The following is a 24,521-nucleotide window of genomic DNA, read 5'->3' as shown; positions in this document are numbered from 1 at the left end:
ATGGCTAGTAGCCGACTCATATTTATATGAGTAGTCTAGGGTTGAACGAGATGGAGCGAAACACATTCATTCAGAAATTTGTGAAAAAAGAAAAAAAGAGAAAAAAAATAAGTGTTATGTATAATTGATCACGAGTGGGCTCTTTAGTACTCGAGTTATTAATTTCTTAGGGGACTTTGTGCCTAGTGACCTAAGCCTTTTATAGTCTGGGATCCGCTAACCTAATGCTCGTTACATGGGTACTATTGTATAAGTCTTTTGTGGACCTCACTCATTACATGGTCAAATAAGAATACTTGTGTTATTTTGTTGTGAATAAAAGCATGAATCCATATAAAACTCCAAAATAATAATTGAAGTGTTATAAGTTATTTTGAGTCTAGCTTTTATTTTATTTATAACCTTGCGATTGCTTTGATGAGTAGTGAGTCATGATTATTGATCTAGTTGCGATAGTATATCTGTAAGCATTTGCACACACGCACGTCTCTGGTTTGTAGGTTGATTTGTAAGGTTTTATTGATCTTTATGTGAATAACTGCATTTGTTGAGATGTTGCTTGTTGATTGGTTTATTTATTCTATTGGGGATCGTTGCATTCATTTAGTTGCATTCATGAATTTTTATTTCTTGTTCTTTGAGTCTGTTTATGCTTGAGGACAAGCATCGATTCAAGTTTGGGGGTATGTTGAGTGGCATTTATGACACTTTATAACGCTTCATTAAACTTTGAATTGGTGTATTTATACTCAAGTTGTTGGTATTTTAATGTGTTTTCTAGTGTTTTTGCATTTCAGGCATTAATCCGGAATTCAGGTGAATTAGCATTATTTTGGTGCTAATATGGTGTTAGGATGGTGTCCAAGGAATAAAGCTCGGGAATCCAACTCATTGCAGCAAGAAAAGAAAGAAAGCAGAATTTTATTCAGGAGGCCAGCGCGCTCGCGCTGTCATAGCGCGCGCCCGTGCCCAAAATTCAGAGACACAACGCACCCGTGTTGATCAAGCGTGGGGCCGCACCGATTCGGGATGTTAAAATCCTGATTCTACTTGGCTTTTGATTGGAGGACTTCTACTTTGCATGGGCTGATATATATACCTAAATAAAAGACATTTTTCAAGGAGAGAAGTAACGGAGCTTAAGGAGAAGACGACAATAATATCTATAACACAATTCAATGAAGGCGAAGAAGATTTAGTTTATTCTTGTGAATCTTTGTTCTAAGTTATAATCTTGGATGCTCGTTTCTTGTTTTGTTGAACCTAATACTCTGGATTTCGTACTTGGTTTATTATTTATTTATAAAGACTACGTTTATTATACCATGCTTTCATCGGAACCCGCGTTGATGATGAGTCCGATTATGGGCTAATCGTTATCGTGGGGTTCTAGCAGATTTATTTATGGATTTCTTTAGTTGATTTATTTCGATGCCTTAGTGTGTGGTGATTGTATGATAACCTAGTATTGGTTGTGCTTATTCATCTTATGAGCATCGTGAACTTATAAGATAGCTTGTTAATTCTTAATGAAGCGGCAGTGAATTTAAGAATTTAGAACTTGCCATGCTAGCATAGGTTCATGTGTTATTGTTATGCATGATTCATAGGTAATTTTAACCATCTTACTTGTCCTGTGTAATAATGATAGATAACTTGTGCATTAAACCGTTATGTTGTCAAATTCTATAGACATATAGGGTCTCAATATAATTGGTGTCTATTCAGCTTTTATCTTTTTTATGGATGTTTGGTAGTATGGTATTCGTGCAACGAAAGTTGGCGTTTTTCAGTTTCGTGTTATCTGATTAGTGTCATCAGCATTACATGCTAAAGTTAAGAACAAAAAGGCTATTGAATGAAGTGCTTAATGAAGTTAGAATCCTATGTTTGTGTCATATATTATTCAACTCTCTTTACTCTCTTTAGTTAATGTTCTCTAGTATAATTCTCAATAGTTAATCTTAGTATAATCAAAAATCAAATTGTTATTCATCTTAGCATTGAATAATAGCCATATCATTGTTGTATAAGTGCATAAATCACAAAGTTAACCTAAACCTGTCTATGTGGGAACGAATCTGAATTATATCTTATACTAGTTGCGAATGCGTATACTTGCGTGAATTTTAGCGCGTGCATGCAATAGAATGTACTAAACCCTACTTTAAGTTATCTAAAGCTTTCCATTTCTGGCTTAGTGTGTCTTTGCAAATCGTGCATGTCTGTGACTTTCCTTTTTCAGTTAATCTTGGCCTTTGATCTTGTATTCTTCAAGATGCTTTTATAGACTTTTCAAATCAGTGATTAATTTGTTTGTTGATTGACAATCTTGGATCTTTAACTAGTCTCCATTCTGTACTTGAGGTTTATATCGAGATCTCCAGTTTGAACTATAGAAAACTAACATCTCAATAAGTATAATGGCTTATCAAGATCTCTTAGTTCTCTATAAGTGTTTTGACTTGTCGAGGTCTCTAAGTTCTCTATAAGTGAACTTGGCTTGTCAAGGTCTCCAAATTTCTGCTTGTATAAATGATTTGTCGATATCTCTGAGATCTCTATAAGCATTTTGACTTGTCGATATCTCTGAGATCTCTAATGAGAATTTTACTTATCGATATCTCCAATCTTCATGTCTTCATTTGGCTTGTCGATATCTCTGAGACTTCTCTATAAGGTATTTTGGACTTCTTGATAAGTCATTCTGGAGTTCTCGAATGACTTCTCTATGTGACTTGATCTGTGACTTGTAGATATCTTGACTTAGAATATTTTTTCCAAAACAGATTTTTTCAACTCCAAGCTTCTTCACAATTTCTCGGAGGCATGATATTCTTGATCTTCTTCCAGAGTTTATTCTTAGGCTTGAGACTATTTACAGAAAAATACTCTAGTATAATCTTTGACATTTTTACAGACTCAAGTAATACAGTACAAAATACAAATTTAGATTATAATACAACTAATTCTTAGGGCTGTCAATTTGACTTAGTCTTGTTATAGTATAGGCATGTCTTGTACAACAGAATCCGTCCAAGTAACCATGCTAAAATCCCATCCAAGCCATCTCTTCTACTTAGGGCGTACCCTAAAACCTTCCACATGTGAGGAGTTAACTCAGAAAATTACCTAAATTTCCTTCTTTATGTAACAATAGGGCGCGTGTTCAGCATCTGTATGATGTTTTAACTGTCAAATCTTTATAAACATATGGCGCGCCTTCCCTTGTTTAAAGGGCGCATATGTTTCCTTTGCAGTAAGGTAATTTGCCTTATCTCCCTCTTAATTTTAGGCATAAATATCTCAATCTTGACCAATTATTTTGGTTTTGACCCGAATAACGTTTATACCAAGTTTTGGGCATAATATTATACATTCTCAATGGAGGACTGATAATCGACAATTTGTTGTTTATAATGATGAGAATGATTTCAAAAATGTGAAAATAAAGAAATTGCTTAGTGAACTTAAAGACAAGTATCAAGAGTGACTTTTCACTCAAATAGATGGTGTTGGGGATGTGATATCTCAACTAGTATATGATCGCTCATCCAGTTTTTTTGGACCGGAAATTTTATCTTATAAAGGACGGGAAGAATAAGATGAGTTCTTTATAGATTTTTTTATTTGAATTTGAGATGGTTGAAAAAATACGGAAATACAGTCTTTGTGCATGTACATGACATAATAGTCATTTTTGTTACTCCATATCTAGTAGATGACGAAAATTCTTGCCCCAATCCTTAGAATGTTAGGAGCAATTGATGATATCAAGCAGAAACTATCAGAACTTCATATTATAACTTACGTCAACCGATGATGATGACATCGATGGATGCTGATATCGACGGATAAGGACATCGACGGATGTTGATATCAACGGATGATGATGACATCGACGGATGTTGATATCGATGGATAAGGACATCGACAGATGTTGATAATCGACGGATAAGGATATCAATGAATGATGATGTCAACAGATGATGAAATCAGTATTTGTCACATCAGTTGATCTTTGATAAGGAAAAGAGAACATGAACTCAAGGCGGTGAAGGACTTTATCTCCGAAGCAATTGTATAGGTTTCCTTGTTGTTGATAGAATAGGATTCTTTATACATTGTGTAGCTGTGCTCTATATAAAGCACAAATTTGGTTCATGCTATAAGAATTGCGATATTTTTATATCTTTCACATAACCTAGCAGCTCTCAAGGATATTTGTTCATCCTTTCTAGAGATTACATTTGTAATATGTTTTTATCAGTTAATATAAAAACTGTTGATTCTGTTGAAATTTTGTCGAATTGATTGTATTAAATGTATTCACCCCCTCTACAGTTGATTAAGGGCCTAACAATTGGTATCGAAGCTTGCTATTAACGTACAAACAGTTTAAGATCTGAAAATCAATCATGTCAGACAAAGAAGAAGAAACACAAAATCCGAAGCCACAACCCCCATCCACATCACATATAAGTAGCAACATGAGTATGCATGAAGCAATCAAGGTGCCTATCCTGAAGATAAATGAATATCCAATATGAAAAGTTAGGATGACCATGTGCTTGGAAGCCACGGATCCTGAATATCTGAACAGGATCTATGATGGTCCTCATAGACCAATGAAGGTAGCTGTTTCGCTTGCAGGAGAACCAGAGAAGATGATAGACAAAGACAGGAATGACTACACTCCTGAAATATCTCATCTATCATGAAGGATGAGATATTTCAGATACATCTTGCATAACAGTCTTGATAGTGTTATGTCCAATAGAGTCATTGGATGTTAGACAACAAAAGAGATATGAGATGCTTTAGAAGTAAAATGTTAAGGTACAACTGCTTTCAAGAAGAACATGAGGACAATACTTACTCAAGAATATGAGCACTTTGACTCAAGGGACAACGAGTCCTTAACTGAGATCTATGACAGATTTCAGAAGTTGTTGAATGACTTATCCATTGTCAACAAAGAATATGATTTGGAGGACTCAAACCTGAAGTTCCTACTTGCTCTCCCTGAAAAGTTGGACTTTAAAGTCACATCAATAAGGGATAACTATAAACTTGACAACACACCTCTAGATGAGATCTATGGAGTTCTAAAAACTCATGAACTAGAGATTAGCAAAGAAGTAGGAGGAAAGGATCAAAAGCTAGACGAGTTTTACTCAAGGTTGAAGAGAAGCCAAATGAGAAAGCTAGGAGGAAAAGCTACTCCAAAGGGAAAGCCATGATCGCAAAGTCAGATACTGAATCATCAAATTATGATGATGACTCAAATACTGATACTGAATCAGATAATGACAGTGATCATAACAACAATGAAGATATGGATCAAATGGCTGCCCTACTGGTTAAAAGCTTCAAGAAGATGGTCTAAAAGAACTTCAGAAAAGGGAGAAATTTCTAGAAAAGGTTCCAGTTCCTCAAACTCTGATAAGAGGAACAATATGAAAAATACTGATGGGAAGGAATCCAGATCTGGAGAACTTGACAAGTCAAAAGAGAGATTTTACAATTGTGATTGAATTGGACACTTTGCAGCTGACTGTAGAAAAACCAGAGCTGAGAAGAAATAAGACTTGATCTCAAGGAAGAGAAACTGGGATGATTTATCAGATTCAGATGATGGAGTCAATTATGCTCACATGGAAAAAGCTGATGCCGAGGACAACAATGCTGAATTAAAGGTACCTCATACTACTCTTGCTTTTGATATTGATGATATCTATGAATTAAGATTATTTCTTAAGTCTCTGCATGTTAGTTTTAGGGATCAAACCTTAGAGAATAATAGAATCAAGAGTGAAAACTTTGTGTTAAAGAAAAGGAATGATCATCTAGAAATTGAGTTGCTTTCCATGCTAGAAATTCAAAAAGAAAGAGATAATGTTGTTTATGTTAAAGAAAAATTGTTAGAAAAATATGCTTATCTAGAGAAGGAGCTAGCAAAAGAAAGAGAAATCATTAAACTTTGGACTAACTCAGGAAAATCAACTCGGAAAATTCTAGAGAATGGTTGTTGGGGATCAGGATTAGGATATTCAGCTAGATTTAATTCTGATAAGGAAAGTGGAAAAGAAATTGAAAGAACAAAACCAATAAAAACTGATAGCAAGGTCAAACTGAACAAGGTCAAATAAAGACCATTAATTTTAATCCTAGTGCTAATACTGTTAAGTCAATCCATGAGGAATGTACTACCTCAGCACCTAGATCAAACTTAATTACTAAAAAGAATGAACAAGTTCACACAAATTCAGTAAATATTGGTTTAATGACTCAGACACAGCTTAAGCAAAAACTGAAGGATCTACACATGAAAGACAAGAGGAAAAGGTCTAGGAAAAATAGGAATGGCAAGGTAGGTGTTAAAAAGAATGGATATTATGTGACTCCTCCTAATGCACCTAGAAAGACCTGTTCAAACTCTGGTAGCACTAATCATCTTGCTAAATCTTGCAAGAAGAATAAAAAGACAAATACCGTTTCTTCCAAATCAGAGTTTAAGAATAAAACAATTAGATATAAACCACAGAGTCCTTGTTTTCATTGTGGAAGTGTTTGGCATTCTATTTATACATGTAAAGAGTATCACAATTTATATTATGATTATTCTAAACCGAAACCCTCTTTAATTAAAGAAAAATCTGTTTCTGCATGTATAAATACTGATAGTAAGGATGTTAACATAAACTCTAATAAAAAGTCTTCTGCTCTATATGTTAACAAACTTAAAAAGACCAAAGGATCCAAGCAAGTCTGGGTCCTTAAAAACACTAACTAATTCAAATTAGTGATTGCAGGGTGACATGAGTAATGCTCTAGTCTTGGACAGTGGATGCTCAGGACATATGACTGGTTATAAATTCATGCTATCAGAATTTGAGGAGAAGGCTGGCCCAAGCGTTTCTTATGGAGATGGAAACTTAGGAAAAATCTTGGGATATGGCAAAATCAAATTTAGAAATGTCATCATTATAAATGTAGCTCTAGTTGCAGGACTCAAGCATAATCTGATTAGTGTGAGTCAAATCTGTGACAGAGGTTACCATGTCAACTTCTATGAGGAGCATTGTGAAATTTTCAGTAAGTATGATGGGAAGATTGCATTGACTGGTGTAAGACATGGTAGTTTATATGAAGCAATAGTCTCCACAAGTATTGATAATTCAAAAGTTTGTCTACTGAGTAGAACCTCTGTGGAAGACAGCTGGAACTGGCATAAAAGACTTTATCACTTCAACTTCAACAATATCAATGAACTTGTGAGGAAAGATCTTGTTAGAGGATTGCCCAATACAGTTTTTACTCCTGATGGCTTATGTGACTCAGCCAGAAAGCCAAACAAAGGAAAACTTCCTTCAAGAATAAAACTGAATCCTCAATTCTTGAACCTTATCATCTACTTCATGTTGATCTCTTTGGTCCAGTGAATATTATGTCAATTTCCAAGAAGAGGTATGCACTCATAATTGTTGATGAATATACAAGATACACATGGGTGTATTTTCCGCACACCAAGGATGAATCCTCATCCATTTTTCTTGATCATGTGAGGGAGCTAGAAAAAGGATCAACATACAAAGTGAAGATCATCAAAAATGATAATGGAACTGAATTCAAGAATAGCTTTATGAAAGAGTTCCACAAACTCAAGGAGATAAAATAATAGTTTTCTGATCCTGGAACTCCACAAATAAATGGAGTTGTTGAAAGAAAGAATAGAACTCTGATAGAAGCTGCAAGAACTATGCTAGAGGAAGCAAGATTGCCTACCTACTTCTGGGCTGAGGCTGTGCAAACTGCTTGCTTTACATAAAATGCAACATTGATCAACAAGCATGGAAAAACACCATTTGAGATAGTGAAGGGAAAGAAGCCAAATTTGAAGTTCTTTCATATTTTTGGTTGTAAGTGTTTTGTTCTTAAAACTCATCCGGAGCAGCTGACCAAGTTTGATCTGAAAGCTGTTGAAGGAATATTTAAGGGTTATCCGTTGACCACAAAAGCCTTCAGAGTTTACAATCTGAGAACAAGAACAATCATGGAATCTATACATGTATCTTTTGATGATAAGAAGATAACAAGTCTATAAGATGCAGATGACCATGACAAATTGAGATTTAAAAATGAAGTACCTTATGCTGAACTTTTAAATCCTGACTCTGATACAGTAAGTCCTGATATCACTCAAAGCTCTGAGGTTCCACAGAACAGTGAAAATTCTTCTGACACTGAAGCATATATTGAGGGGAGCAACATAACTCAAATCCAGAGACTACAACAAGTGATTCATCTCAAGAGACATTAGTAGAAAGATCATCAGACTCATCTTCCTTAAATTCTGATGAGTCAAATACTGATAACAATGGGAATACTGATTCAAGGGGAACATCAAGAAATAATAGTGGTACTAATCAAAGAAATAACAGAGAGTTCATGGATCAAGGGGGAGGTTCGTCTTCAAGAAGTCAACTTCTATCTACAAGAGAATGGTCTAAGTCACACACATCTGACTTAATCATTGGAAACCCTGACAGTGGTGTAAGAACAAGAAAAGCCACTCAGAATGAATGTCTCTACCATTCTTTTCTATCTCAAACTGAACCTAAGAAGGTTGAAGAAGCTCTAAAAGATGATGATTGGGTCATAACAATGCAAGAAGAGCTCAATAAATTTGAAAGGAACAAAGTCTGGACTCTTATGCCAAGACTAAAGAACAGATCTGTAGTTCGCACAAAATGGTGTTCAGAAACAAAACTGACAGTGAGGGCATTATTACAAGGAATAAAGAAAGACTGATTGCAAAGGGTTACTCACAACAAGAAGGCATTGATTATGATGAGACATTTGCTCCAGTTGCAAGGCTTGAGGCAATTAGGATCTTTCTTGCCTATGCTGCTCACAAGAAGTTTAAGGTGTCCCAAATGGATATGACGAGTGCATTCTTAAATGGAGAACTCAAAGAGGAAGTTTATTTTGAACAGTCTCCAGAGTTCATTGATCCAAGGTATCCAGATCATGTCTACTTACTGGATAAAGCATTATATGGGTTGAAGCAAGATCCAAGGGCCTGGTATGAAAAACTTGCTCTATTTCTGCTAGAAAGTGGTTTCACAAGAGGTACAATTGACAAAACTCTCTTTTATAAATACTATGGTAATGACTTGTTGTTAGTACAGATATATGTTTATGATATCATTTTTGGATCTACTAATGATAAACTTTGTGAGAGATTTACAAAGCTAATGCAGTCCATGTATCAAATGAGTATGATGGGAGAACTGAGTTATTTTATGGGGATACAAGTTAAACAGACTAATGAAGGAATCTTCATAAATCAATCCAAATACACCAAGAATCTACTAAAAAAATTTAGAATGCAAGATTTCTCAACTGCATCAACTCCCATGGCCACTACAACCAAGTTAGATTTAAATATTGGTTCTTCAGTAGATATAACTAACTACCGAGGTATTATTGGCTCATTCCTATATCTGACTACTAGTAGACCTGATATCATGTATGCTACCTGTCTCTGTGCAAGGTTCCATGCTGACCCTAGAGAACCTTATCTATTAGATGTGAAAAGAATTTTCAAGTATCTGAAAGGCACCATGAATCTGGGATTATGGTATCCTAGAGATTCAGACTTTAAGCTAATTGGATATTCATATGCTGATTTTGCAGGATGTAAAATAGACAGGAAAAGCACTTTTGGAAGCTGTCAATTCCTTGGTGGCAGATTGGCCAATTCCTTGGTGGCAGATTGGTTTCTTGGTACAACAAGAAACAAAAGTCAATTTTCACATCAACTGCAGAAGCTGAATATATTGTTGCATGAAGCTGTTGTGCTCAGATTCTATAGATGAAGAAGAAGCTATTGGATTATGGGTTAGACTATTCTTCTATTCCTATATATTGTGATGATCAAAATGCTATTGTAATGACATGAAATCCAGTACAACATTCAATAACTAAGCACATCAGTACAGGTACCATTTCATATGGGAACATGTGGAAGCAGGTATAGTGGAATTGATTTTTGTTCCAACAGATCAGCAAGTAGCAGATGTATTCACCAAGCCTCTCTATGAAGCTACATTCACAAGATTGGTGAATGAATTGGGAATAATTTCTGGACAATTCTCAAACTCTGATAATTAAGTCTGTTGATATTTTTAAAGCATGGTATCTTATTATTTGTCAATACTTGTTAGATACTGATTCGTGTGCTAAATGTTGATGCCATGATAATATACAAATTGTGCTAAATGATTTTATGTGAAAATTGCATGTTGAACTACTGATTATGCTTACATGCTCTTTTATTAGTTAAATCTGTTTTGACTAATAGTTATGTCAGTACTTGATTAATTTTAATATTGGTGAACCAGTTTTGACTGATAAGTCCTGATAGTAGTAATTAAAATATTGATAATGATCAAAACTTAATTGATTGTTATACTTTATTGATTATTTTGAACTTGTTTGAAATAAATTATTAAGTAATATTCTTAATTATATAGTGAAATAGTGAAATATCTTTTAATTGCTTAAATGGGTTAGCTACTGATGCAAGTATCTTGTAATACTTGAGTATTTACATTGGGAATAGGAATCTGAAGAGAGAGATTACTTTTTGTTTACCTAGATACACGTAATCGTGTATTTGCATTATGATTAATTATTACATGGTTAATCAAAGAGTCCCTTCAATTTCTAAACTTCTCTTTTATAAATACAACCCTCCACTTTCAAAACTTCTCACTGACTTTTTATTTCAAAAACTCATATTTCAAGTCTTCTTGAACACAACTCCTCAACTTCTCAAATGTTCATGGCTCAACATTTGTTTAGTACTCGCACAATTGCTGGAACTTACTATCCAATTTTCAAGTTCGAAGAGTGTCATGTCTATTATGACCCATGGGAACGTAGAGTCAAGATTAACAATCAAATATTTAGTCCTCATGATGTTCCATCATCAGTCTACGAGGGGTTGTCTAGTGACAAAAAAGTGGATCTCCAATTATTTCAGTTGTAAATTACTCTTGAGGATGAGCGGTTAGCCAAAGAGGCTGAACAACAGAGACTTGAAGCTCTTGGGTTGCAAGAGAACATTATCTCTCTTGTAAAGACTATCTCAAGGATTTATCACCGCCGAGCCATAAAGAAGCTAGAAGATCTGAAGAAGTTGAAGATGTGATAGATTCTAGGAATAGTTTCTAGCTTGTGTTAGGGCTATTTTATGATTCTGTTTTATATTTATCTTCTTCATGTTTAATGAAATATTTTTAAGCTTCTTTGATATCTTATGTGACTACTTGTTTACTTTCTTGTGTGTGCTAAATGCTTTTAAATATGATATCCAAATCAACACTACATGCTAAATTTCAGATGTTTTTTATAATGCATGTGAACAAACTAATCTCTGTTAAAGTTCATGTGACCACTTCAGTACAGATTAAGCACTACAGGAGGTAACTGTTGATAAATAAGAATTTTATGAAGGATTTAATTCTTAATCAATAAGGATTATTATCTTTGAGTGTTACATTCTATTTAAAATCTTTGAAACTTTCTTTTTCTCATCAATAAAGTTGTGCACACTCATTTCTTAAGCACTACACATCTTAAATCTTAAATTTATTCTCAAAACTGAAACACTAGAATTCTTTTCTCAAATATTGCTAAAAATCAAGTGACATAATTCTTGAATAATTCTCACCACTCAGAAACAACATTTAGTTGGTTAGAGACTACTTGCCGAGGTAGATCTTAATGATACTAACAGAGACACAGAGGTTTCATCAGTTTTTACTGAAGACTCTGTGATAGCTTTCAATAAACACATTCAAGTGCTAGTTCTTTGCAAGAAGAACAAGGTTTGAGATCATAGTACATGACGGTAACCTGATTAAATCCTCTCCAATTCAAATGGAGGTTCTCATTATTGATGAACAACAACTGTCATAACCACAATATCAATTGTGAGCTAAATTGTGAGCTAAATTGTGTATTCACAAGGTATAAATATTGTTATTACTTTATCAGCATTTATTCTAAATACTGATCTAGTTCTTTTAGCATTTATTATATTTTTCATGATATAAATCCTCTTGACATGATTACTCCTAGACCTTATTTAAGGACTACCTCTAGTTGTATGACCACAGATCACCCTTCTTTAACCACCTCTTATTTCTGTAGGATAATATTTCTGAGCCTTTTTTGTGAGATGTGTGAAAAAGTTGAGAGAAAAACAGAATTTAAAAGAGGCAGGATCCTTCCTGGAAAAAGGAGAGGTAGATGAGAGATAGGATTTAGTAATCCTTGTGAGGAAACTCTGACTATTAAAAGTCATGAGATGTGTGGTGTGAGGAGTAGTGAGACTACTTTAAAAGAATAGAGAGATTAAGTTTTATTTGCTATATGTTTGCAGGTGCTCAGAGTACTAAAGAAACAGATGTTGAACAGCAGTCTGTTGAACATCAAGAAAACTCTGATGTACCAAGGGCTATTAATCTCCCTTCAAGTCTAAATACTGATACTTTCTTGTAGTCCATACATTCTACTATTCCACCACATGAGACAATCCCTGTTTTTATTAAAAAAATAGCCCATTTACTCTACTTTCCCATCACCTGAGGAAATTCCTGTTATTGCTGAAGATATAGTAGCACAACAACCCATTCATAATGTTTCATCTATTTCAGAATCACCACAGCATGTTACACGAACTGAGGTTCTAGAAGTTAATCTCGAAGCTCCAATTTGATTTATCTATAATACTTGAAGATGTAGAGTTAACTGTTGAAGGTGTGGAAGCTTCTGAAGCTACTGGATCACATATTGCACCAATTTCTAATTCTATTCTACATGCTGAAGCTGGTGATGAAGTTCAGCAATTAGTGCAAAATCTGGTTGTTGTTGAAAAATCTAATGATGGTGAAGAAGCTAATATTTCTAATGCTATTTTAGATCCCGAGGATGATCCATTCTTCCTTGAAGATACGCCTATGCATGTGAGACAACAGAAACTTAAAGAGTTAGATGCTAAGAAGAAGCAGGATTATTCTGATAATCTCTGGAAAGCTCATTGGATAGATAATACATATCCTATTTCCAGAACACAAGCTGTTGCACATTTAAAAATAGCAGAACAGAAGATTAGAAATCATGATATGCTGAATCATCTGAAAGCATCAACTTTAGTTTTCAGATCCTTACACACAACTCATGAAGCAACTACTACTCAAATCAATCAGATTGAAGAATCTTTGATTGCTTCAAAGCTGATTACTCATCAGGAAATTCAGAAACAAATTTCATTAGTAGTTGTCAGGAAAACTGAAATTGAAACCAGTCAAGCTAGATTGGAAGCTAAACAAGATCAAATATCTGCTCAACTTACAGAAGTACAGAATTTAATGGAGCTGATTTCTTCTCTACTGCTTGGTGATGATGCCAAAAAGGGGGAGAAAATTGTTAAGTCTAAATGTAAGCAGCTGACATTAACAAGTACTGATGATGAAAATCCTGATGGAGGTAATAAGGGGGGACAAAAAAAATGAAAGGAGAAAAGGTGAAGAGTTAGTTGGACTTAGTGCTTCATCAAAAGCAATATCTAAAGTAATCACTAGATTTCAGTATAGACAAGGTGGAGAGAGTAAGAGGAATGAAAGAAGAGTGGAAGATTTGACTGTGACTACAAAAATACAAAAATCTTCACAAGTCACTACTGTTGATGAAGACCAAGGTATTTTGGAGATAGAAGCTGGTGCTGAAGCAAGTCAATTTCTTTAAACTCTAAAAGTTAAAGGAAGAAAGACAACTTTGTTCTACAAGGATCCAAAGATTCAATTATTTGACTCTAAGGTGAGTAGGAAGAATTTTTACAAAAGAAAAACCTGGAGTTGATCTTGAACAGCTAAGACAAATGGAGGAAGACTTTAAGAATTATATGAAGACAACAAATGCTGATATTGCTGTTATTTCTCAAGTACTTTATGAAGATGATCCTTCTACAGACCAACCATAAGTGTAGTTATAAGGGAAATTAGTCAGACAGAAGATCTCATATCACAAGTTATTGGAACTGTTGACATGAAGCTTAAAGGAAAAGAAAAGATAGAAGAAAAGTCAAAGATTTCAAAGTTTAAAGGCAAAGCTGTTGGAAAGAAGAAGAAGGAAGATTTTTGAAGCATTATGAGCTGAAGAACTGGAATTAATCTCTGACATTGCTCAAGTTAAAGAAGCAGTTCAGGATGAAGAGTAAAGTCTGATATTCACTGAAGCAAGATTTAATATGCATACTTGATTCCTGCATTTAGATAGTTTTGACATCATCAATTAGAACTTGTCCATATTTCCATAATTAACAAGTTGGGGGGGATTGTTAGGAGCAATTGATGATATCAAGCAGAAACTATCAAAAGTTCATATCAGAACTTACATCAATGGATGATGTTGACATCGACGGATGTTGATATGGACGGATAAGGACATCGACGGATGTTGATATCAACGGATGATGATGACATCGACATATGTTGATATCAACGGATGATGATGACATCGACGGATGTTGATAATCGACGGATAAGGATATCAACGGATGATGAAATTAGTATTTGTCACATCAGTTGATCTTTGATAAGTAAAAGGAAACATGAACTCAAGGCGGTGAAGGATTTTATCTCAGAAGCAATTGTATAGATTTCCTTGTTGTTGATAGAATATGATTTCTTATACATTATGTAGATGTGCTCTATATAAAGCACAAATTAGGTTCATGTTATAAACATTGCGACATTGTTATATCTTTCACATAACCTAACAACTCTAAAAGATATTTGTTCATAATTTCGAGAGAGTGCATTTGTAATAAGTTTTTATCAGTTAATATAAAAACTGGTGATTCTGTTGAAATTTTGTCGAATTGATTGTATTAATTGTATTCACCCCTCGTCCCGGGCTTTTAGACTTGTAAACACAAGTTATAAATGCTTGCCCCAATCCTTAAAAGTCATGGGCTTTTAGACTCGTAAACATAAGATATAAAGTGATCTTTATCTAGGTTTATTTTTATTTCACATATTATATTTTCATATGATTACTAGTTGGTATATAATGTACGTAATGTATTATGAATTATAAATGTGCTGATATGGAAGTTAAATATTAAGGATATTTTGATCTATATTAAAAAAATTGCTCTGAACCTTAAATTTTTGTTATGGATTTAACGATTTTTGTTTCTTTATTATTTTTAATAAATAAATAAATTATACTAAAACAATAATCAAATAAAAACCGAACGAGTAAATAAAGTCCCCTTTTGATTACCAAAGCACAAAATTCATGAAATCCCTAAAAAACACGTGTATCCTAGTATGAATGAAAGTGGTCCCATTATCTAGAACAAAAGACAGAGTTTAAAATTCACAAAAGTACAAAACCAAAGAGAAAGACAGATAATAATAATATTATAATTAATAAAAAGAATTCCCAATTGTCTATTTTTTTCTTTTAAATTTAGAATCTTCATATTTCCTTACAATTTCTGTCAGAGATCCAAACACAAATATACATCAGCATCTTCTGTCTTAAGTTAAGGTTCATAATTATCACACTGATTTTACGGGTATTTCACGTTTTTTAATCTTCTTGATCTCTAAATTACACGCTGTCTCCCTTTACACTCCTCTCTCTCTCTCAAATTTGTATTCGTTTCTTCAGCTTTGGATGATCAGTATGTCTCTTTAAGGTTCTTTTCTACTACCCTATTTATCTTCATGTGTTGTGTTTGTTTTTCCTTTCTTGGTTTGGATTTTAGAAGACTTTTTGATGATGTATACACACACAGTACATGTGCGTGTGTGTGTTGTTTTTTGTTTTTAAGTGATTTTAAATGTTCTTCATGGCCATAAATTGTTGTGACATTGATGTTTATATGTTATGATTTAAATTCTTTGAATTTTGTGCATGATAGTTGTTTTTTTGAAAATATTGAGATATTTAAATGGTTAATTGGAAAGTTTATTGATTTTGATTGCTTACCCAAATTGTTTAGCTTTTTATTATGTACCATTTATAGTGATAATTTTTAATAATGAAGAATGGGGTTTTTTTTGGCTAAATAATAATAGGTTGTTGTCACCTTAATAGTCAGAATAGTCAGAAGGGTTTTGGTAATTGCTTGTGTTTGGTGAATTTTATATTTTATATCTGTAGTTTGTTAGCTGATGATGTATTGTATGGCTGCATATAGCTGTTTGGACACTTTGGTCTTTTCTACAAATTTATATTAGGTGACTCTGCTTATGATGTATGCAGGTTTGGTTGGAGTTCTTGGAGGTATTTTATGCATAAACTTGTAGTGTCAATATTTGCGGCTGAATATCGGGTTTTTCTTATTGAGAGTGAAAAAAATTGTGCTTGTTGTTTGTTCAGAGCAAGAGAGTTTATCTGTTTTTGGATCCCCTTCCTTGAGTATTAAGGTTGAGATCTTCAACAATGATTGGGAAGAAACCTTTTGGATGTACCAGACTGTTGTTTATGGTACTTTTGGCTATCGGGTGTTTTGTTGGTACATATAATTTGATCACGTTGATAATTCACAATAGAACAGTTAATCCCTTAAGAGAAGGTGTGTCAGTGATTGATCCTGTAATCGAGATGCCGCAGAATGCAAAGACTACAGAAAATGGTAAGAAGTTGTTTCACATTGCCCTCACAGCAACTGATGCTCCATACAGCCAATGGCAGTGTCGGATCATGTATTATTGGTATAAGAAGCAGAAAGATTTGCTTGGATCAGATATGGGAAAATTTACCAGGATTTTGCATTCGGGGAAATCTGACAACCTGATGGACGAGATTCCTACTTATGTGGTTGACCCCCTTCCATCAGGTTTAGATCGGGTAAGAAAACTTTATTATTATTATTTCTATTGTTTCGGTTGCATACTACTAGTTCATGTCGTCAAATGTGGTGCCTGCAGTCATGTATAGTTCTAACATAATCCAGAGCTTTCTTCAGTTTGTAATATGTATTTATATTTATTATATGAAGACAGGCACTTCTACAGAATCTCATGTCATTAAAGGGAGTTGATGAATTTTCATTTATTGAAGCAGGCAAATTGAACAAAAATAACATATTATACCCATGAATAGTTCATTGTTGGGGGGCCTTGAGGCCAAATCTCCAGCATTTGATAACTTGATAGATATAATCATAAAGAATGGTTATTATTTTGATAAGTAGTCCATCCATTGCGGCTTGCGCTATGTATTGTATATATTATCCACTTGGAACATGCAGAACAAGAACATTCTTTGTGTCTTTATCATTTGTCATATGTAACAACTAAAACTGATATCCAGTTTCCCAAATGCTTAAAAGTTGTTCCAAGCTACAATTTGAACATCACATGGAACTTATGGAAGGAGTTGATAAAATAATTTCTTATAGTTGATTGAAGTCCTATTGTTACAAAGATTTTAAACATGTATTTTTTAAGGCTGGAGTCCCCTAGTCTTTGACATGAAGTGTCTCATCTCAAATTGCAATTTGTTTCAAATATTCATCAATTTGTCTCTCTTATCAAGGCGGTGGCCAAAAGGTCCTTGGAACCTTTTCATCTCCCTTTCTTACATGGTTATGTATCTTGTATCCAGGGGTACATTGTTTTAAATAGACCGTGGGCATTTGTGCAGTGGCTGGAACAGGCTACAATCGAAGAAGAGTGAGTACCATAATTATGATCGTTGTTTGCATTTTGCAGAAAATAATATTCTTATCTTCTACTACTGCAGATATGTATTAATGGCAGAGCCTGATCACATATTTTTACGTCCACTGCCTAATTTGGGCTATGGTGAACTTCCCGCTGCCTTCCCCTTTTTCTACATCAAGCCTGATGAAAATGAGAAACTCATGAGGAAATTTTATCCTGCGGAGAAAGGTCCTGTGACTAATATTGATCCAATTGGAAACTCTCCTGTCATTATCCGGAAGGTACACTTAATACCTTTTTCTTGCTAAAAGTTGCTTGGTACAGGTGTCTATACTAGGATTTAATCTTAACCATTGAACCAATATAAATTTAAGTTAATATATTTACTATAGTACTTGATTTGCATGTTTGAACATCTGATAGATCATTTACATCAGTTTCATAGTCTGGTTTTCAATAAGCTGACTTATGTTTGGATGCCTAATTTGTTTCAACCAGGATGTGTTAGAGAAAATTGCACCTACATGGATGAATGTTTCTATGAGAATGAAGGACGATCCAGAGTCAGATAAAACATTTGGATGGGTGCTAGAAATGTGAGTTTTACCTTATATAGGAAGATTGAACAATTATCTGTTTGATAACGGCGATATTTACTTTTTGTTAAATATTTTTTACTTTTGTAATTTAGGTATGCATATGCTGTGGCTTCTGCTTTGCATGGTGTCCAACATATTCTTCGAAAAGATTTTATGCTACAGGTTCCAAAGTGTAACTATCTGACCTTGTACACTAAACACGAATATAAAAATATATGTTTAACAAAATTTGTTCATTTTAAATTGATGACTTCTCAGCCCCCTTGGGATATGGAAACTGAGAAAAGGTTCATCCTACATTATACTTACGGCTGTGACTTCAATATGAAGGTAATTTTTCTTAATCGTTTTTTCATGTTTTAATATTTCTTCTTCTTCTATTTGAAGTAGGATTATCTGACACTGAGCTTTGCAGTAGACTGCACATGATCAATCTTGCTAACTGGACTTGCTAATTGCTTGTTATGCTGAAGTTGTCCCTACGTGTGCAAAACAACACTAAAAATTATCATTTAACTTGACATCTTTGACTTCAGGGTGAGCTAACATATGGGAAAATCGGAGAGTGGCGATTTGACAAGAGATCATATCTCCAAGGGCCTCCACCTAGAAACCTTCCTTTGCCTCCTCCTGGAGTTCCTGAAAGTGTGGTTAGTAGATATAATTTTAAACTTTTCAAAGTAGCTTCTGATTTGCATATGCTGCCTAAATGAATAAATGATTTTGTTTTCTTGCTATCAATATCTACGGGCAGTCTGCGTCCACTTCAATGACCTTCGAGTGCCGATGTTTACACTAATATATGTCAAATTCATTGTTGACCTTGTGCCTGACTATTATTTTTGGCTGTAGCTCAAATGGTACACACATTTAAAACATATTTTGCCTAATCTAGTTTATTGCTAACATTGTCGAACATGTTTCCACGATATTATAAATTGTGCTACAAAAAAAAGAGAGTACTTCGCAGGAAAAAATAGGAGCGGATTAGAGCCTCTCAAGGTTTATATAGCCAGTTGTTGGGATTATAGAGTTCTTTCTCGTTTGAGTAGCATAAATTATGCTGTGTAGGCTTGCTATTGAGATTTACTTCTGTTTGAGATTGGAGGATTGAGTTCTTTGTATAACTTGACTTCTCATGTTACCTTTGACTTTATAGTGCAGTTGCTGCAAACCTTTTTATATACTAAAAGCTTAAATTAAGAGATGTAGTATATGACGAGCAGAAATTTACTTCATCGATTATGGATCTGTTCTAATTGACACTGTCCTCGGAAAAGGCACATAAATATATGTCACAACAGTTTTTCACAATGCTGGTTGACATCCTACGAATTTTTAAGTTTGTTATGATTTGAACTTTCGAAATATAGATGTTTCTGCATTAAAGTATAAGTTTCCAGCTCTAACTCTGCTGATGTCATAATATGCTTGTTTGAGAGATTAGTATTCTTCTTTTTATGTTCATGCTCATATGTCATCCATTTGCCGGCTAGCATGAGTATCTTCATTGTTGAGCACTTGAAGTTAAAGTTTTCCCTCATAATTATGCAATTCTGTTATTCCTGCCATCTTTGACAATTGTGATATATGTATTTTCCCAATTTTAGTTGGTTTAAGATTGATTACATGACTTGAAGCTTGTTGGGAGACATAAAATATCCACCATCCAGATTTTGTAATGTTTATCGTTCTTTTAGTTATTTAACCTCCATAAACTTGGATGATACAAATTAGCAATATATTTCTCCTTTTCTTGCTCAAACTTTTAAGTTCCACGGTAATTGTCTGAGTCAACTTATACTCATCAGGATCTTATTGCATAACTTCAATTTTTAAAATTTTTTAACATTCTTTTGTAGAATGTAGATGTTTTTTAACTATGAAAAATGGTTTTTTCTTTGTAATTATGTTATAAATGTTGTTCTGTGTTGCATTTTACATTTCCTGGATACTTCCATTCCTTGCTATTATAAGAAAAAGATTTTACTCCTTACAAAAAAAAAAGATAAAGATTTTACTAGTGCTCGTATGGAACCATAGGTATAAACTTTTGCACAGTGGTTATAATTTTTGTCATGCTTATCACATCTTTATCATCTAACAGTCACATAATGCAGTGTTTATTTTGCCCATAAGAAACTTCTGTACTAATTTCTGCTTGAGCATCTGATGGTATGTTTCATGTTTCAATCTACAGGACACTCTTGTAAAAATGGTCAATGAAGCTACTGCCAACATTCCTAATTGGGACAATTCATAAAGTCTGAAGGAGCTAACGGAAACGGCGAAAACTTATTTTTGTGATATCACAGCTTTAAATATAAGTGTAGCTTCAGAAAGATCAATGTAAAGAAGAAATCTTAGGTCAATATTTGTGACTTATGTTTTGAAATATATGTTTAGTTTGAGCAGAAAAATGAGATTACCAGAAATGTGGCGGAAAAATATGATACAAATAAAAGTTGAAAAGTAGAAGATTTACAAGGTAAAAGGACAATTTTGTTGCGTGACATTTCAGGTTTGGAATGAATATTCATTCATCCACAAACGAGGGGATCTATTTAAATTTATATGAACTGGTTAAAAATCACGAATATTAGGCTACAAATTAATACATTATATATGTGTTGAATGCTTTATAATTTGAAACCAGGAATTAACAGGAAGAATCATGCATCAAAGTCTCCAACAAGGAATCTGGAGGAGAATAAAAAACATTTGAGCAATTTATTGAACAAGGACCCTGAGCTAGTAAATGAGCAGCCTTGTTCTTTTGCTTCCTACTATGAATCACAACAGAAACATCCTTTCTCTCCAGAGCCAAAATTTACAAGCATCAACGATTACGGCATTACCAACCTAGAGGAGATTTTCTTCTCGAAATTGTAATGGCAGAGACGTTGAGAAGGGAGTCAGTTTCTATCTATACAAGATAATACCTCTAACATAACTATGGCTTCTGCTTCAAAAGCTGATATTGTACCTGCAAATCTCATTGTTTTTCCTTCAAGAAAGGTTCCTGTGCAATCTCGCATAATCATACGTCTTCGGAAACAGCAGCATTAACATCTATATACTAGTCCTCGCTCGGGAGATCATCACTGTTATCACCACCTTATTACCCCAAACCCGTTTTTCCTAAAGAACCAAATGCCCGAAAAAGATTGTTCTACAGGGGATGCCAGAAAGTCTTAGCAAAAGTAAAATCAAGAAAAAAACATGTTCTATTGTTTCTGCAGCATTATTAGTGCAGAACGGACAAACATTTACTAGATTACTAACTTTACGAGAAAGAGCATCACAAACTGGAAGGTTGTTGCGACGCAAACGCCAAAGAAAGACTCGAACTTTGTGAGGTACCTGCAATTTCCATATTTTACTCTAGCCCTCCTGGCTATAAATATTGACATCCGAACTATTTTGACGAGTCCAAAAGCGAACCCTCTCTACCACCGCACTCTCCATTCTTTGCAGCTTCCCAAACAATTTTGTCACAAGTTTGACGGGTAGGAATAGGGGTACTTGTTAATTCCACATTTTTGTAATATGTCAAGACACGACGTGAAGATGGGTCGACCTGTCGACTTTGCAGATGGACATGAAGGAAATGGACGCCAACAGAACAAAATGCGGGGCAACAAGATAAGCACAAGGAATCAGTTCTCAACAGCCCTACGAGTTAATAGGAGATATATAAAGGAGATTTTGAACAAGAGAGAGATTGATATATACATTACACAAACACGCACAACACACAACTACACTACAATAGAAACTGTTAGCTGTTTTTACCAAAATTTGTGGGTTAAATGCTAAGATTGATTATGTTTTTGATCAATTCTACCACGAACCTTGATGAATAACAACAATAAATAAAAGTAAATGAGAAGGGGAATTGTTGACGCTGAAAACCTGTGAATGGGAAAAAACCGTGAGTGGGAATGTGTATCCAACCAAAATATGATCAACTAATCTTTTGAAGATGTGTTACAAGAGGTTGAATTATGTCGCTATGAATACAATTTTACTGAGAAATAAGGACTAGATACTCGAAGCTATGTTGTTCACGGGTCGAGGTGTTCTTCTGCTATCTCTCGGGTGTGAGCAGATGTGTGTTTGTGTTGATCATACTCCTCCTCTTATCCTCTTTGCTTTCCTTCTTTTTCTCCAACCTCTCCTCCTTTTTCTCTCATTCGAATTGTTGCTGTTAATCGTGAAGATAAGCTTACCTATTCTTTCTCCTACTTATCAGGAAGCTGCTAGACTGAGTCCTACTCCCAGGCATCGGCTTCTTCTGCTAATGTTGTCTAAGACGATCTCTTGCTCTTCCCGTCTTGACATCCCGTCCTGTAAATGTCGTGATCCCCTCTCGTCATATCCAAAATTGCATACATAATAATAGACCCAGATTTTATAAATATAAAAATTAAATTTATAAAATCTTTTAGCCAGAATTGTGGTTGAGTAAATCTGTTGTCATAATTAGATGTATCTGGGAAGACGTCTCATCAGTCCTTGGTAATCGCCCCGTGTGCTGCGTGGATATACATGCACTGACTCTCCATTTTTCAAAAAACCGTCACCCGTGTTTATCTTTGCTCTTCCTCTTCCCTATATACAGTCACAACTCTTTCTTCTGTGACATTATTCACTACGTCTTGTTCAATCCTCTTCCTTCTTTTGTCACAAATCCAACCCGCTTTTCTTCCCACAACCATAGCCAAAAACTCTGTTCGTAGCTCTGAAAGTCGTAGCGAATCCCCCAAAACTTCTCCTGAAAACCCTAATTGGATTATGACCAATCTGCTTGATACTCGTGATAGCCATCCCAGCTTAATCAAATCATAACGGTTTGAAGAGTTGAAGTTACTTTTCCATACCGACGTCAATATTGTCGTCCCTGACTCGACTGTTCGTGCTGATTCATTCAGGAAAGGATGAGTATATTTTTACTACTACCCATTTGATGTTGGACTCATTTTCCCTTTTTCTAATTTGTTGCTGGTGTTTTGATTGCATTGAACATATCTCCTGGTCAACTAATGCCGTCTGCTTGGAGAGTTTTGGCGTGTCTTGACGCTATTGAAGAGAAACATGGACTGAACATCGATGTAGGCGTCGTGAAGCACTCTTATAGCCTCAAGAAGTTTAGTAATTGCAGAGTTGGTTTCACGAATAGAGATACCGAAGACCCCTTGATACTCAACAATGAAACCGTCAATGACAGAAATTGGAAGAAAGACTATGTGTTTGCTGAGAAGAAAACGTTGGGTGAAGATGCCGATTACCTCCTGGAACGTTGGAACAACGCGGGTATATTTTTTAACTATTCTCCACAAGTTTTTCTTTATTCACTGTATTGTTCTTTTATCCACCGTATGTGTTATATGTTGTGGATCTCTCATGTTTGTCTCATTATCGTTAGCACTATACGACGCTTATCCCTTTGTAATTAGGCATTCTGATTGTAGACTTAATTTGTTGAGGCGCTTATATACACATTATTTACTTTCGTAGTTTGTGATTTTGAATTTGATGATAATGATACCGCTCTTATGGACAAGATCCGGTCCTTGCATGTTTCTGAGAGGTTATGGCCTAACTTTCTTGGGCGTCCGATTCGTAACGCCGGCAAGGTCAATGTTGAGGAGTTTGTGGCCAATATGAAGAAATCGCAGGAAGGTGAAGGTAGTATATTGAAGAAATCCGGGTCCAGGAATATTGCACACATGACTAGAGGGAAATTGATTGTATCTGCTGCTATTAAACCTTATGCGTCAATCCAAAGTCTGTCTTCTGAAACTTTGGAGAGCCCCAAAAGTGATCAGGATGTTGGGATGAGCACAGGACGTAAATACGCCAAAGGTATAGGTCGTCTCCTTTCTTTACTGATGTATATCTTATTGGCTTTACCCGTTTGGGCTTTCTTGTTATCCCTGATCGAACCATGTTTTCTAATTGTAGAATTTAAACCCCCAACTATTAAGCCTTTTTTGATTTCTGGTAAAGACCTATTCAATAAGAGATCCCGTGAGGAAAGGTCTACTGAGACTGAATCGTCCAAGGCTCCAATGTTGTCTAGTCCTTTACTCAGTCCCCCAATTAGCCCTTTGACTAAGAAGGTTCGTGTCAACCCGTCTGTGACCACCATTAGCTCGGA

At 34.8% G+C, this 24,521-nt stretch overlaps 1 protein-coding gene across 6 annotated transcripts; it reads left to right on the top strand.

Moving 5' to 3' along the window:
- The first annotated feature begins 15,540 nt into the window (after positions 1-15,540).
- LOC141672605 (hydroxyproline O-arabinosyltransferase RDN2-like) lies at positions 15,541-20,951 on the top strand. Of its 6 annotated transcripts, none has more exons than XM_074479248.1 (10): positions 15,559-15,769; positions 16,354-16,374; positions 16,471-16,941; positions 17,701-17,768; positions 17,839-18,040; positions 18,258-18,355; positions 18,451-18,520; positions 18,617-18,688; positions 18,895-19,008; positions 20,559-20,951. In XM_074479248.1, the coding sequence occupies exons 3-10, from the start codon at positions 16,534-16,536 to the stop codon at positions 20,619-20,621; spliced, it is 1,095 nt and encodes a 364-aa protein (XP_074335349.1). In that variant the 5' UTR covers positions 15,559-15,769; positions 16,354-16,374; positions 16,471-16,533; the 3' UTR covers positions 20,622-20,951. The 6 variants fall into 6 exon arrangements, with proteins under 6 accessions (XP_074335347.1, XP_074335350.1, XP_074335349.1 ...); XM_074479247.1 differs by having other exon boundaries at positions 15,559-15,784; XM_074479246.1 differs by having other exon boundaries at positions 15,541-15,661; positions 16,354-16,941.
- The last annotated feature ends 3,570 nt before the right edge of the window (positions 20,952-24,521 follow it).

The sequence above is a fragment of the Apium graveolens genome, chromosome 7 (genome assembly GCF_009905375.1).
Source record: "Apium graveolens cultivar Ventura chromosome 7, ASM990537v1, whole genome shotgun sequence".
Taxonomy (NCBI): Eukaryota; Viridiplantae; Streptophyta; class Magnoliopsida; order Apiales; family Apiaceae; genus Apium; species Apium graveolens.
This window is presented reverse-complemented; position numbering and strand designations above follow the sequence as displayed.

What these genes read in the sequence shown, in the direction of transcription:
- LOC141672605 (XM_074479246.1), top strand. Translation starts at nt 16,534, where the DNA reads ATGATTGGGAAGAAACCTTTTGGATGTACCAGACTGTTGTTTATGGTA. An exon ending in TTCCATCAGGTTTAGATCGG is followed by an intron (nt 16,942 to 17,700) that starts GTAAGAAAACTT and finishes TCTTGTATCCAG; the next exon opens with GGGTACATTGTTTTAAATAG. An exon ending in CTGGAGTTCCTGAAAGTGTG is followed by an intron (nt 19,009 to 20,558) that starts GTTAGTAGATAT and finishes TTCAATCTACAG; the next exon opens with GACACTCTTGTAAAAATGGT.